The following is a 16,086-nucleotide window of genomic DNA, read 5'->3' as shown; positions in this document are numbered from 1 at the left end:
GTTGGCAGCAAAACGCACCTAATATGAGAAAAGTATGTTCTTGGGGATGTCCGGATGCTTTTGATTACATAATGTACATCACTAAAGCTGCCTGCAGGTCGATAACCTAACGAAATCTGATCACTGTAACACTTACAAGTCCCTACGGCAACCAATTTTTTTTTTATGTTTTGTATTTATACTTAGAACTCAAATATCTGTGCAACAAAATAGTTACCAACAATTCTCGAAAAACTCCAGTTCGAAATTTCATGAGAGACTTTAAAACTACATAGCAAGATCGAGATGTGGAAAGGGACGGTGGCGCTGTTGTAGACTGCTTGTCTGCCATGTTGGCGTCCCAGGTTCCATTGCTGCCCATGGTTAATTTACTAAAAAAGAGCATTTTCTACTAGAATTACCATGAAGAGTAAAATACTTAAAGATAAAAAACTTGTTTCGTAATGATTTTATCTTTGTAAATTTTACTGTTAAAGGAAATTCTAGTGTAAAATGCACCTTTAAAGAAAAGATCGGAAATTAAGAATTTATATTTGCAATGCAAACTCGGTTTTTGTGAGCAATATGTAAGTAGAGATAAGCAGACGTGCATTTTCATAAAAATGACAATTAGATATATGTTAATTAGTATATATTTTATGAACGTTGTATTTAAATGACAAAGGTATTCGAAACGAACGAAAAAGACGAAAAATAGTGACCTAAACCAGACTCGAACCAGCAATTCAGCGACTTTACGGAATTGCTCGTAAAACATGCACCTCTGCTTTTAAACTTATAGCAGACAGAAATCTGACCCAGGCGACTTTATTTTTATTTACTAAAGACGCTCGAAAAACTTGAAAGTCGATTTTCTCGAGAATGTTCGATACTTGCATTGAACTGCTTTGTGGAATTGTTATTTGAGCTCTAAACTTCACGTACCATAAGTATAGTCCGAGTGCCACGTGGTCCCCCTGTTCGTCTTCCTCGCCTCCCGAAATGTTTAGCGTCCTACCTGAACAACTTCAAACAAAACAGATCCTACTCCTGACACAAAAACTACACAGATGTCTGCTGCACCAGTCGGCAGCGAGCTTGGAGTACCAGCAGTTAGAACGTTGTAGAGTAGCAACGATATGTCACGAACATACGATGTGTAGGACAGGTGTAGCTGAGTGCGGCAGCCTGCCCCACCAGTTCTATCCCTGTCCTGAGATTCACCAGTGCCGTGGCGCTGCCTGTAGAGTAAAAGGGGTTGCCGGCGGGTGCCTGCGCAGGGCTGTGCTGTCTCACCTGTACTGGCAGGTCATGCCGAAGCCGAAGTCCCTCCAGAAGCCGGTGTCTCTGGAGATGACGAGCTGCTCTGCCTCCGGGGGCAGCGGCCGGCCCTGCAGGGTGTACACCACGTGCGGGTTGTACAGGCTGAACACGATCGGGTAGTACACCTGCCAACACCAAACACAGCACTGCAGCAGCTGTCAGTTGTATATGTCTACAAATATGGAAGCATCAGCCGAGGGAGATCATGATTAGTTGCCTGTGTTCAACGTAGAATCGATAAAGACACGTTTTACAATGCAAGAATGCCCAGTCTCGGGGCGTTAAAACTGAATAAAATATTATCGAACTTCCAATCGTCTCAAACGGGTAAAATGCCAGAAGACTGGCCAATGTCAAGTTGAATATCTACTGATGGGCTACTGTTACGCCCTGATCATTTACACAGTTTCAATTTCTGCAACAGGGTTGTAGAGGCTGTAGAGGTTACTTAGTAGATAAAGTTTTGATAACGAACCCATGTCCGGAAACGTTACGTATTTATACAAAATAAGAACTAACACCACATCAGTTTCAAATTTCCCTCTTCACAGTACGGACACAAACTGAGACGTGGGCACCGTCGTCAGTTCATTTTGTAATAAGAGCCTCTTAAAGCCCGTGACGTAACTCCGCCTTCCCGTATCTTTTTAGACGTTCTTCAGCAAGTGGCATTCTTTAAGTAAATTGTTGTAGCTCCGTCATAAGTTGCACTGAGAAGTAACTTCTGTATTTATTGATGGCGACTACTTTCGGACAACTGCTTCCTTTTTTAAATCATCCGTACCGTGTAACAATACAAGCGGCGGCCTGTGTACAAAACCTGCCCCTGCAGGGGGGATCAGAGCGGCACAATGGACGACTCAGCAACAGTAGACAGACCATGCAGCACGGGCATTACACGAAAGCTATCGTCTCTACTGTCACACTCGCGATACGGATGGTTTGAAAATGGACACAGGTGTCCGAAACTAGTCAGCGTCAGGAAATTAAAAAAAAGATACTTCTCAATGAAACTTATGACGAGGCTACAACCATTATAAAATAAGTTCCGGGCCTATTTTTAATGCCCAGCATGCTGCAAGTTCGTAAAGAAAAGATGCATTCTTTTAACAGAGCAAACGGTGTTGTTCGTTACTCGTATAACAATTGCACTAGGAAGAAGCACAAGTTTCTGCTTTAAGTGAATCTTGCATTTAAGAAGGAGAAGTAAAAGAGAATAGTTAAATACATAGATTTTTATTAGAGATCCCATAACCTAGCTATCCAGGGTGTGAGGGCTCGGCAAATCACAGAGCTGTCACATTAGACTTAGCATACAAGATATCTTTTATACTTGTTTGATAAATTTATGTGTACATGGGTGTGTTGTATTACTCTTATATTACATTTGACACAGGTCATATGTGCTTTACACAAGGGCATAATTGGTACATTATTTGTTCGTCTTTGGCTTCCTTATTTGTACATGTTGTGCATGGTGTTTGTGTTGCCCTGTAAGGTAAAAATTTATGTGTACGTGGGTGTGTTGTATTACTCTTATATTACATTTGACACAGGTCATATGTGCTTTACACAAGGGCATAATTGGTACATTATTTGTTTGTCTTTGGCTTCCTTATTTGTACATGTTGTGCATGGTGTTTGTGTTGCCCTGTAAGGTAAAATCTTATCTATATTTAATAACTAATTGTATCATTTTCATTGCAGATATTATTTTATCTAAGCTTAATAACAATTATATCATTTAAATTACACATATTACTGCGTATACTGAAATGAAAGTTGATCCATATCTGTGTTCCTTAATTTAGTGTTACACTCCTGGAAATTGAAATAAGAACACCGTGAATTCATTGTCCCAGGAAGGGGAAACTTTATTGACACATTCCTGGGGTCAGATACATCACATGATCACACTGACAGAACCACAGGCACATAGACACAGGCAACAGAGCATGCACAATGTCGGCACTAGTACAGTGTATATCCACCTTTCGCAGCAATGCAGGCTGCTATTCTCCCATGGAGACGATCGTAGAGATGCTGGATGTAGTCCTGTGGAACGGCTTGCCATGCCATTTCCACCTGGCGCCTCAGTTGGACCAGCGTTCGTGCTGGACGTGCAGACCGCGTGAGACGACGCTTCATCCAGTCCCAAACATGCTCAATGGGGGACAGATCCGGAGATCTTGCTGGCCAGGGTAGTTGACTTACACCTTCTAGAGCACGTTGGGTGGCACGGGATACATGCGGACGTGCATTGTCCTGTTGGAACAGCAAGTTCCCTTGCCGGTCTAGGAATGGTAGAACGATGGGTTCGATGACGGTTTGGATGTACCGTGCACTATTCAGTGTCCCCTCGACGATCACCAGTGGTGTACGGCCAGTGTAGGAAATCGCTCCCCACACCATGATGCCGGGTGTTGGCCCTGTGTGCCTCGGTCGTATACAGTCCTGATTGTGGCGCTCACCTGCACGGCGCCAAACACGCATACGACCATCATTGGCACCAAGGCAGAAGCGACTCTCATCGCTGAAGACGACACGTCTCCATTCGTCCCTCCATTGACGCCTGTCGCGACACCACTGGAGGCGGGCTGCACGATGTTGGGGCGTGAGCGGAAGACGGCCTAACGGTGTGCGGGACCGTAGCCCAGCTTCATGGAGACGGTTGCGAATGGTCCTCGCCGATACCCCAGGAGCAACAGTGTCCCTAATTTGCTGGGAAGTGGCGGTGCGGTCCCCTACGGCACTGCGTAGGATCCTACGGTCTTGGCGTGCATCCGTGCGTCGCTGCGGTCCGGTCCCAGGTCGACCGGCACGTGCACCTTCCGCCGACCACTGGCGACAACATCGATGTACTGTGGAGACCTCACGCCCCACGTGTTGAGCAATTCGGCGGTACGTCCACCCGGCCTCCCGCATGCCCACTATACGCCCTCGCTCAAAGTCCGTCAACTGCACATACGGTTTACGTCCACGCTGTCGCGGCATGCTACCAGTGTTAAAGACTGCGATGGAGCTCCGTATGCCACGGCAAACTGGCTGACACTGACGGCGGCGGTGCACAAATGCTGCGCAGCTAGCGCCATTCGACGGCCAACACCGCGGTTCCTGGTGTGTCCGCTGTGCCGTGCGTGTGATCATTGCTTGTACAGCCCTCTCGCAGTGTCCGGAGCAAGTATGGTGGGTCTGACACATCGGTGTCAATGTGTTCTTTTTTCCATTTCCAGGAGTGTATCTTACATCTAGGTCTGTATATTAATCTCCCTGTTTGTATCGGTTTCAGCATCTAATTCTATTTCTGTGTTTGTGTCTGTGTCTCTATTATTCCAAGTATCCTGTTCCGGTGTTTCTGTGTTTGCCCTTATTTGCGTATGTGTTTGTGCTTGTTTGTATAATTCGTTTGACGTACTGACACATTATCGGTTATGTCATTCAGTATGTTCCAATGGTCTGACTATCATAAAAGTTGTTCCTTGTTGTTACAGTTAGTTCGGGGTCGTGTGTGTGTGTGTGTGTGTGTGTGTGTGTGTGTGTGTGAGAGTCTGTCATAGTGTAAAGGGACATGTTCAGGAGTTCTTAGTTCTCCACAAGCGCACGTGGGTGTTATCCTGAGACCAAACCGATGGAGATGATCTGGATATGGACCATGGCCCGTGAGGCGTTATCTACATGTTTCAGCCTCACTCGTTCCTTGGTGTTTGGGAAAAAGGTGTAGACGCGACGAATCCAATTCTTTCTTCCAGGCATTTCGCGAGCCGTTTAGTTGGCGCATTTCTGTGATGCCGTCTCCTGTAATATCAAATACCTTGTCGCAGCTGCCTTTCTTCTATCGGTACGCTGCCGCTCTTTGACCGATGGTGATGTTAGGGGCACACGCCATCACTACGTATAGTACCTCCACCGATACTGTGCCGAAGGCTCCCGACATTCTGAGCACAACTCTTCTCTGACCAAGTCTAACAATGATTTTATGTGCTGCAAGCCTCAGTCAATGCGCCCAGGCGCTCGCTGCGAGGCATTCTGTGGAAAAGATTATTGGGATATGATATGTACCTATTGTCTTTATAGTTAGTCAGAATTTTGTTGTTTGTATTATTGATAATTTATTCATTGTTTTAATTGATTTGTCTGTTGTAAGTCTGATACGTTCAGAGAACTTCCGTTTGTCGTCAATGTGTAAACCTAGATATCTTGTCACTCTTTCGCGTTCCAAGGTTAGGTCATTTAGCTTGATGCTGGGGTTTCTCTTAAGTTCACGTTTCAGTACTATGTACACCGTTTTATTAGCTGCAATTATTGGATTATTGTTGTTACCCCATCCGTTGATGTCTACGAGTAGGTGAGTAGTCTTTTGTTCGAAGTGTCTTCTTGAGTTTCCTGTTGTCGCTACGAGTAAATCATCAGCGTACGCTGTTACCCCCATTGCTCTATCATCATCTCTGTATAGGTTGTCTAACAGCGACTCAATAGCAATGTCCCAGAATATGGGTCCATATATGAAACAGTGGGCACCCTATGTATTTTTTTTTTTTTGACAACTCTTTGGTGACTCAATCGGCATACTACAACTTTGTCTTTGGAGCAGTCGAGGAAGGTTTTATATAAAGCTGTTGGAATTCGCATTTGTCTTACTTTTGAGAATAGCACAGGCCATCAAAGGTTGTCAAAAGCGCCAGATACATCAATTAATATTGCCACCACATATTTGTCGTGAGTGCTGTGAGTTATCTGTAAAGCTCTATTTACTGTATCGTCGATAGACCTTTGTGGCTTGAACCCATGCTGATGTGAACTGAGATCCAGAAGCTATCTGTGTGACTAGTCTCACCTTACATTCAGTAGACAGGTCTATATGATTTTGGTTATGTTGAGTCCATGTCCGCTGATATTTCGATAAGCTCTGCATTGGCCGTCTTCCAGCAGACGGTTATCCTCCCTTGCAGTAAAGAGGCATTAAGTAAGCCCTTCAGATAGGGGACAATCAGTGGTGCAGCAGTTTTAATGGTTTCTAAGTGAACTCCATCTGGGCCCGAAGTTTTCCTGTCTTAAATTTCATTATTGCCAACGGAGACTCCTCACGAGCGGGAGGAGTAGTGATTCCACCAATTATGTAATTAATGTCCATGTGTCTCCTTAGGTCTGTATGGTGGCGTTGATGGCGTGTAGGGTCACCGTGTGATAGTAGCTTCTTTAGTAGGTACTCTGGCGAGCATCTCCAGCCCTTCGTCACGCTTTAATGTTGACATTACCTTTGGTGTTTTTATTCTTTCAGTCTTTTTTTTTTGAAGGACTCTCCGCATACGTTATTGTGTAAGCTGGACGTAACAAAACTGTCCCAACGGCCCTGCCTTTTATTTTTTTGTCATTCGTCTTTGTATCGGCGTTTGGCTTCAAGGTATTGCTGCAGCCTGACTTCTTTTTCTTGCGTTCTCTTTGCTCGTTGGTAGTATCGTCTTTTGTCTCGTGAATACCTCCTTAGTTTTGTTATTTACGTCGTCTACAGTATACTTTGTTTACGTATGTCACTGGTTTGTAGACTGCAGCGATTTGCGTTCTCTGTAGTGGATGAGTTAATATGTGTGCCCTGTAATCAATACTTCCTCAGGTGGTGTCCAAGGGGAATTTTTCTATAACATCTTTTAGTGTCGGCTAGTTTGCCCTGTTCAGCGGCAATCGCGGTTGTTGGGTCAATATGTTTGTGAGTGTAGCAGCGTTTATAATTATCACATAGTGATCGCAGTGTGTTGCTCTGTCATATAACTTCCAGTCAGTGATACGTGCTACAGATGTTTCGTTTGCTAATGAAATGTGCATGTTACTGATATCTCCGGCGTTTCCACGTTATATCGAGGCTTGTCCTACCTTATTGAGCACAAAAAGCTCCATTAATTTATGATGACCTTTATTACTTGTCCTTTGGCATCTGTCCTAATCAGCATGCCAGAGTGCAGAGCTTGCGTTGATGTCCGCGTTGATGAGTGGTCTGTTGCCCTTAGAGAAGAGGGAATCTGGATTGCACAGGGCGTGCTCTGGAAAGGCCTAGAAAATCAGTTTTTCAGCCAAGCGCCTACGCGCACAGGCTACCTGCACAACAGATTCGTCAGGCGGGTCCCGGACCGATTAGGGGTCAGCATGTCGACCGTCAAGCAGGCACGTCAAGAAGGCAGCCACCAGGAGGCGCCAGATACGCCGCTAGAGGTCGGGACGTACACGGGCTGGTTTATTGCACATAGACACGTGACTGAAAAAAGTGCGCAGAATACTCTGCCACGGGCAACCCATTTACGGCCGCCCGCAAACCACAGAAGACCGTCTTCGCCGAGTAAACCGCTAGGCCTGGCGCCGAGAGCTACCACTCTTCCACAATTAGCTGCTTACTTCGGTACATCCAGGAAGACGAATCGGAATTCACCGGCGATACACCGCCGAGTCTTCCTCCTGGAAGAAACATAAGACTCCTGACCATTAATAATTGACGTGTGGCCTACGACGCTGTATCAAGAGCTTGGATCTCTAATTTTAATACTTGTTGACTTTGATTACACCGAGGTCTAAAACTCTCACATCCTATGGACGCTATCAGTGATTAATGTTTAATTCCAGAAAACATTGCCGATGCACTTATTTTATACCTGAATTATGTTGACAGCCTAATTTAAGCAGGCCTGAGTACTTTCCAATGTTGGACTTCGCGCCAGAACTAGTTAGTTGAACTGTTGATCTATTAGAATTGGCCAGCTTCAAAGAATTATTTCGTTGTCTAGGCATTTAGACAGAAATTATTGTTCTTGATGTGATAAGGGCACCAGCCAATTATCGTTTCTTATTTTAGCCTTCATCCACGGTCACTACCACTAAAAATGGACTTGTGTTTACTGGCATGAAATAAACTGTTTCCTTACGTCCTGAGAATCGTTCTTGCCGCTGATCGTGAAGATAGAAGATCGACGTGTTTCTCAGCAAATGGGAATCATTTATGGCCATGTTAAAAAGGCTACAAAGTCACTTTAGTTACATCCCTAAGACATAACTGCTGCGCAAGACGTTAAACCGGGTAACCCTGCAAAAAAGTTGCGGTTTAGTGAATGGATTCGGAATAGGGAGCATGACGGAGAAACTGACAGTTGTATGTAAGTGCAGGCTTTCTCGGCCAATTTCATGTGTGAAGTCTTCACGGTTTGTTAGCCGAGTAGCGTCGTCGTCTCGTAGCAACGTTTCGACGGAATGCGCCTCCATCATCTTTGCCTGAAGAAATTGGGGGAACAAAATAACTATTGCTGGAGTTCTGAAAACCCTAACGTTATAAGCCTAAAGTTATACACAGGGCACTTATGCATGATCAAAAACCAGGAGTGTGGTACGCTATTAGCTGTGAGATAATAATAGGCTCTATTTCTTCAAGAAACAAATAACAGCGAGAGATATGTGGAAAACAATTTGTTGTCTTTTTTGGCCAGTTTGCTGAGTAAGAATGTGGTTTCGCATCTTTTGAGCAGGAGTTTGCGACAGCACATAGGGCCATTTTCTCATTACTGAAAATCTTGACATGTTTCAAAACAGAGTTATCACTAACAACATACGATTTCCTCGTTCCCCCGATTTCAGCTCCTGCGGTTGTTATCTCTTGGGCGGAAGGGGGGGGGGAGGGTAAAAAGCTACAATGCACAAATGATCTCCATACACTTTAGATACCTTAAACCTAACATTCGTCGAGAAATTAGAGCCATTTCTGTCAGGAAACAACAGAGTGTAATATGCAATTTCCTAATCAAATGTGAGGAACGCTTGAATAACGAAGGGAGGCAGTTCCAGTATCTCGTTGCCCAATATACGTGAGTAATTTACTTTCCTGTTACAGTGTTTATGTTTTGTGTGTTAGAAATAACTCACATTGTAAACCGTACTATTTATTCACTGTGGGCCTCCCTCACCCACCCAGCAGTCACATCAGCCGGGCTCTCCAGCCGGCCGTACTTCATAAAAGCAGATGAGTTAACGACTGATCACCCTGTACGATAAAATGAGGTGACTTAAGTCATGGAGTACCTTATAATATCGTGACGGACCCCTTTTGCTCGGCATAGCACAGCAACTCGACGTGGTGTGGACTTAACAAGTAGTCGGAATTCCATGCAGAAATAGTGAAACACACTACCTCAGTAGCCGTCCATAATTGCGAAAGTAGGCTTCTGTGCACGATCTGACCTCTCGATTATGGAATTATTGTCGGGCGAACTGGATGGCTATATCATTCGCTCGAACTGTCCGGAATATTCTTCAAAGCAATCGCGAACAATTGTGGCCCGGTACGCATTGTCATCTACAAAAATTCCATCATTGTTTGGGTCCATTACGTCCATAAATGGCTGCGAATGGTGTCCAAGAAGCCGAATATAACCATTTCCACTCAATGTCCGGTTCAGTTGGACTAGACGACCTAGCCCATTCCATGTAAGCACCGCCCACACCAATACGGAGCCACTACCAGCTTGCACAGTACCTTCTTGACGATTTGAGTCCAAGGCTTCGGGGGGTCTGGACTATCTGAAATCAGGACTCATATGACCGGGCCACGGTTTTCTAGTTGTCTAGGACCAACCGATATTGTCACGATACCAGGAGTGGCGCTGCAGACGATATTGTGAGTAAGCGAAGACACTCGCGTCGGTCGTCCGCTGCCACAGCCCATTAAAGTCACATTTCACCTCAATACTCTAAGGCAGGCTGTTCCAGCTCGTGGGCTCCGTTGTGAGCCGCGGAGCGCTCCCTGCTCCAGGGAGCCGTGTCGCTCGCTGTGACCAGTCAAGTGGGCCGGCACGCCGGCACGTGGCACGACTGGCTGAGGCAGGCGGCAAGGCAAGCGTTTTGATGTGCCAGCTGCGTCTTACAAGATCGACAACACACTCTTAGCTGCTAAGACGTGGTGACGTGCTGCACCAGGAAATACGATCTTCAGGAAATAAATAAGAAACAAATGTTTTACAAGAAATTGCATACTAAATTTATTAGGCCTCTGTAGTTTGAAATTTTCTTTTCATTGCAAGATCGGAAATATCAGGCGTCAAAGTGTTCCTGAAGAAGCGATCGTTCCTTACTTTATAACAGTTTTCATTGCTCAGAAAAGCTGCTCACATCAAAACGTAGATCCGAACATGCACATGATCTGAGCGGCATTGTTGTGAAGTTTGCGAAATGTTTTTTTCTGTAATGAACACTACCATCGTGACAAATACAACGTGTTGTAGTACCTCTCTTTCAACAAAGTTGAATTTTGCAAATCAATAATCTCCAATTGAAGTGACGATGACAAGTCATCGGTAGAAACTGAAAAAGGAGTGCTGAACACCTTAAGTTCCATTTCCAAACTAGTGAGGTCTCGGAATTGTGTTTCAAACGACGTGATGAGCTGCTTTAAGTTTGCTTGGTAATCGCCGAAAGTAGTACCTTCAGGTAGTTTTAAAGAAGCAAGATGATTGAAGAACGTTAGATGTCCATTACTCATTTGCCTCTCAAATAAACGTAACTTTTCCATGAACACTTTGATCTGGTCGTGCATGTCAACGATTAGCTGTCCTTTGCCCTGCAATGACAGATTTAAATTATTCAGATGCATAGTTATGTCAGCTAGGAACGCCAGGTCTGATATCCATTTTATATCTTTCAGACAACGCATTTCTTCCCCTTTCATTTCTAGAAAAGGGATATTTCCTCACTAATGGCAAAGAAAACATCAAGAACTTTTCCACGACTCAGCCAACGAACTGTACTGTGGTAAGATATATCCCCATACTCCGCTTCCACATCTTTCAGGAATCCTTTGACGACGCCCAAAATTCACACACTTCACGACATCTTTCATTACGCCACCTAGCTCTACTGTTTCAGCACACAGTGCCTCTTGGTGCATTACAGAACACGAACTATGTTGCATGTTTTGATACCCTCCGTATTACGAATCCGTTTTTAAACATACGTCTGCTGGTATGTCGTTCTTAAGCCTGGCTACCAGTTCTCTGCGTGTAACGCCTTCTACCTGACTGTATTTAAATCTGTGTATTGTACCTCTTCGCAGAATTAAATACTTTATGACATACAAAACACTGCGGTCGACCATGCCTCTCAATGAACAGAAAGGTATCCTCCAACAGAGGTACAGGGCTTCCGCGGCTAGTCATAGCTGTCATTGAGCACGGATTATTACGGCTGCATGCGGCCAGGGGGCAGAGAGTTCGCTTTCTCCCTCCACGCGGGCTCCGAGCTGCCGCAGTGAGCGCTCCGGAGCGCTCCGGCTCTCTGGAGCTCGGTTGGAACAGCCTGCTCTAAGGGATAATTTCGTCGTATATCTCACATTGACTTCTGCGGGTTTTTCAAGCAATGTTGTTTGTCTGTTAGCACTGACAACTCATCTCAAATGCAGCTACTTTCGTTCATTAACTTAAAGCAGTCTGCCACTGCTTTGACCGTGACGAGAGGTAATACCTGAAATTTGGTGTTCACGGCACACTCTTCACGCCTTGGATCTCGGAATATTGAACTTTCTAACGGTTTTGGAAATGGAATGTCGCATGCGTCTAGCTCCAACTATCTGTTAATACCCGTCGTGGGCCGTAATCAGGTCGGAAACCTTTTCGCATGAATCACCAGAGTAGAAATGACAGCTTCGTCAGCACACTGCCCTTTTGTAAATTGTGTTTGCGATACTACCGCTATCTGTATGTGGGTATATCGCTATCCAATGACTTTTATTACGTCAGTGTGCAGTAATAGCCCCATAATATTCCCCTTAGGTACTTCAGTAATTACTTTTGCTTCTGTCAGTTTCGTACTGCTGAGAATAACGTACTGAATGCTGCTCCATAAAAAGTCGTGAATCCTGTCAAAAATCTGTCCCAATACTCGGTAAGACCATATTTCCTTCGTTAAATGACAGTGCGTAACTGTCTTGAACGGTTACCGGAAGTCAAGGAATGCAGGAACAGGGTTTGTTTACGGCGACCTGGATTTCATTGACGAAGAAACCTTTGTTTACGGAATCGACTACGAAGTGTTAGGGGTGCGACAAGCGCAGCGGCTCGCTAGAAGAGAGAGTCGGCTTCCGGACGCCTGTGGGTGGGACGAGCGGCTGACATCCCGGCAGCGCAGCGCCGCCCAACGGCCCCTCCACAGAGCGGCGGCTGTAGCGCCGCCGTGCGCCGCCCATCGGCTGCAAATCACCGGCCGTGACGTCACCGTCACGCGGCGCCTGTTTGCGGACACGACAAAACACTATCGCGGCGCGCTGTCCAATTTCCGGTTACAAGCCGCGCCTCGCGGCGGAAGCGGCGCCATGTCGCGTGACGACACACGCCGCGCTGCGCCGGAAGCGACGCAACACAGTGCTACAGTGCTGGTGTGGGCGGGGGGGGGGGGGGGGGGGGGGGGGAGCGACAAAACACGAGCGCCGGGAGGGCGTCAACACCGCGCCGAGTGAGGTATCTCGCCAGCCGGCGCAGCTGACAGTCGCTCTCCGCTTATTTTGACGTACTCTCCACGAACGTGTTATGGGATTTGTTTTCGACATGTTTCATTTTAAATTTAAGACTTTCGTCTTCGCTTGAAAATTTTAGTAGTTCTTCTGTGATGACGAAAAATTAAACCTCTTTGTTTGTCAGTTATGTTTATCATGTAGATAATACAAAATCCGTCATTTTGATTTGCAGCTCCTTGCATTGGCCGTGTTTACAGTTAAAAATTTTTGTATATGAGTTCCGCCAGCTACGCAAAACACCGTTTTTCTCAGTACCCAAACATGTTTCGGCACCACTGTGCCATCAGCAGTGGGTTTTCGTTTTTATTTATTCTGCAATGTGAACATGTTTTAAATGATTATAAAATTATATGCAATTTTTAGTTCAGACAACAGATCATGTCTTTTTGTAAATACCTTTACATTTGATGAACATGAATTTTCTGGATCACTTTTGTGTTAATTATTACAGGTAGCTTGTCATCTGCAACCAAACGATATTGATGAAAAAAGTTTTTTGCTGAGAGTTAACTTTTTTGCTGGGAGTTAACCTATCTTCTAGAATGTAATTTAGTTTTTTGCGATGTTTTCGCGCCTATTTTCGTATTTGCTTACGTTTTCGTGTGGCAATCCGTATTTTGCAACTCACAGTATGTGGTGTTTCTAACCAAATCTATTTTTCTATTCATACTAGGCGTCATCAGTGATGTATAATATCTCCTGACAAAATAGGTACAGGAAACTGATAAAAAATATAGAACAAGCAGAAACGCATCACACGGTGTAGGAAAGGCAATGGGATTCAAAACAGGTCGTAGTCGTGTCGAAGTCGGTAAAAACAGGTCCTGTGTAGTTTTAGACGAAATCTTAGATCATTCTTCCTGCAAAATAATAGCGAGTTTAAATAACAATGATGGAGAGGTAGCGATCATCCACCTTCCTCTCCAAAATAGACCACAAACGCTCAATAACGTTCAGATCTGGTAGTTGTGGGGCCAGGAGAGACTTGATAATTCATTCTTGTGCTCAGAAAATCCATTCTGAACGAAACGAGCTCTGAGAACGGCGACCCCGCCGTCTTGAAAAACAGCCTCCCCATTAGGTAACAAACATTGTGCCATGTGATGGAGTTTATGAGCCAATATGGTCGCATGATCCTTGACTGAGACATTGCAAAGTAACCATAGGGGCCGGCCGCTGTGGCCGTACGGTTCTAGGCGCTACAGTCTGGAACCGCGCGACCGCTACGGTCGCAGGTTCGAATCCTGCCTCGGGCATGGATGTGTGTGATGTCCTTAGGTTAGTTAGGTTCAATTAGTTCTAAGTTCTAGGGGACTGATGACCTCTGCAGTTAAGTCCCATAGTGCTCAGAGCCATTTTAACCATAGGGCCCAGGGAATACTACAATATCCTGCCCAAATCATCACCGAACCCCTTCCATGTTTCACTCTAGGGTCGTAACCTCGGACAGGAATTAGAACCAGTATGAAACAATACTCATCCGAACAAATGAATTTCTTCCATTGCTCCATAGCCTAGGTTTTGTGGCTTCGCCACCTCGTTTTCCTATTATGGGCAATTGTATCACTCATGTGTGGTATTAAATTCCACCTCGCCCTGCAGTTCCCAGCTTACTGAGCTCCCTTCGTGCTGTTTTGGTGCCGACATGGGTCGCCAGCGCGACATTCAGTTATGCAGTGACCTCTGCAGCTGTCGTCTTCGTATTTTGAGTCACAGTCCTCTTCAATGACTGTCTGTCACGATCGCTCAAAACATTTCGTCCGCGATGTGACTCAGCGGATGATGTTTATCCGCTTTCTCTGTATGCGATATAAACCTTCGATACAGAGCCTCTTGAAACACAAAACACTTCGATTCTCTTGGTTACGAAAGTATCCACCATGCGAGTACCAACAATTTTCTCACGTCCGAATTCACTTAGCTCCGACATAATGCAATCACAGCTCCATATAACTCTTTTCTGACCACGACTGACTCGCAACGCACTGAGCACATTGTATAGCTGCCTTTCGTCGTCAAATACAGCAGCGCGATCCACAGGCTTGGCTACCATCTGTATTAATGTCCAAGAATGCATTTCTTGCGGTGTTTCCCTATTTTTATTCAATCCCTGTACAATTAAATACGAGGGTTGGAGCTTAAATAGTGTCTACTATTTATTCACAACCGGTACAAATGAGTTACATGTTTGCACCTGTTACTGTCCTTCAAAGTAGTCACCAGCGTTGTGTAGAACCCGTTGGCAGTGATGTGGAAGGCGTTGATGATGCGAATAGAGCGGTCTACTGCGTGCCGAATCTCTGAACAAGTTCTCAAGCGAATGCCACGAAGTGGTTCCTTCATCTTCGGAACCAAATCAAAGTCACTAGGACTTAAGTCCTGGGGGTATGGTGGCCTCAAACCACAGGGACGTCTCACGACAGATGGCGCTAGTGGCGCCACGAATTCCAAAAGGCGACGCCATCAACCCCTCCACGGCTCAGTGGCATCACTGCTAGAGCATCAAGTGAGGAGTACATCATAATGACGACGTTACGTCGAATTTAAATGACACTTTTCAATTTGTAGGTAAAGTTAAGCTGAAGCCCGTCCACAAGCATGGTTAGGTAATAGAAACGTGCGTCCTTCATAGAGTACTGGATTCTTGCGTGGACGCGAATAATGTTTGTAGATATTGATGTAACCAGTTTAACATGGGGATATAAGTGCTGAAAAACAGGATATAAATTTGTTTGACAATATTATTAAAACAAAAATAGGATAGAGTATTACATTCACACATATTAATAGTCAGAATCAGATACGAGGGATATTACGGTGGAATCAAATTTTGTACAAGCTTTGACTTTTGAAGTTATCAGTGTTCTCTTATTGAAGTTTTAATTAAACATTTTCACCTGACATAGGTAGCATTTCCACCAGGAGTTCTGCGGAAGCATGAAGTGAAATGCGTTTTTGTCCACCGTCTAAAAGTGGGGGCCCTATAACGATCCGTAAGGAAAGGTAAAGGACAATGGAATTTGATGTCCCTTATTCAGCTGTATTAATTTTCATAAATTACAATTTTGCATTTCGTAATAAAACAATTTCAGATTTTTATAAAATAAAAAAGTGACATAACTGAAAGAAATAATTGAAAATTACCTGATAACAGCTCCTCACATTCGACGAGAACAGAACTGCATGTCCATATTACTTTTGTGTAAATGGTTCAAAGGGCTCTAAGCACTATGGGACTTAAAAAATGTTCA

The 16,086-nt window shown here is 44.8% G+C and overlaps 1 protein-coding gene across 1 annotated transcript in view; it reads right to left on the bottom strand.

Moving 5' to 3' along the window:
- The window catches only part of LOC124779465 (chondroitin sulfate N-acetylgalactosaminyltransferase 2-like), a 395,654-nt gene that overhangs the window by 69,400 nt on the left and 310,168 nt on the right, over positions 1-16,086 (bottom strand). Inside the window, exon 8 of the mRNA XM_047253713.1 lies at positions 1,276-1,427. Within this exon, the coding sequence (XP_047109669.1) occupies positions 1,276-1,427 (152 nt within the window). The remainder of the gene's footprint in view (positions 1-1,275; positions 1,428-16,086) is intronic.

Source organism: Schistocerca piceifrons, chromosome 1, assembly GCF_021461385.2.
Source record: "Schistocerca piceifrons isolate TAMUIC-IGC-003096 chromosome 1, iqSchPice1.1, whole genome shotgun sequence".
Classification (NCBI taxonomy): Eukaryota; Metazoa; Arthropoda; class Insecta; order Orthoptera; family Acrididae; genus Schistocerca; species Schistocerca piceifrons.
This window is presented reverse-complemented; position numbering and strand designations above follow the sequence as displayed.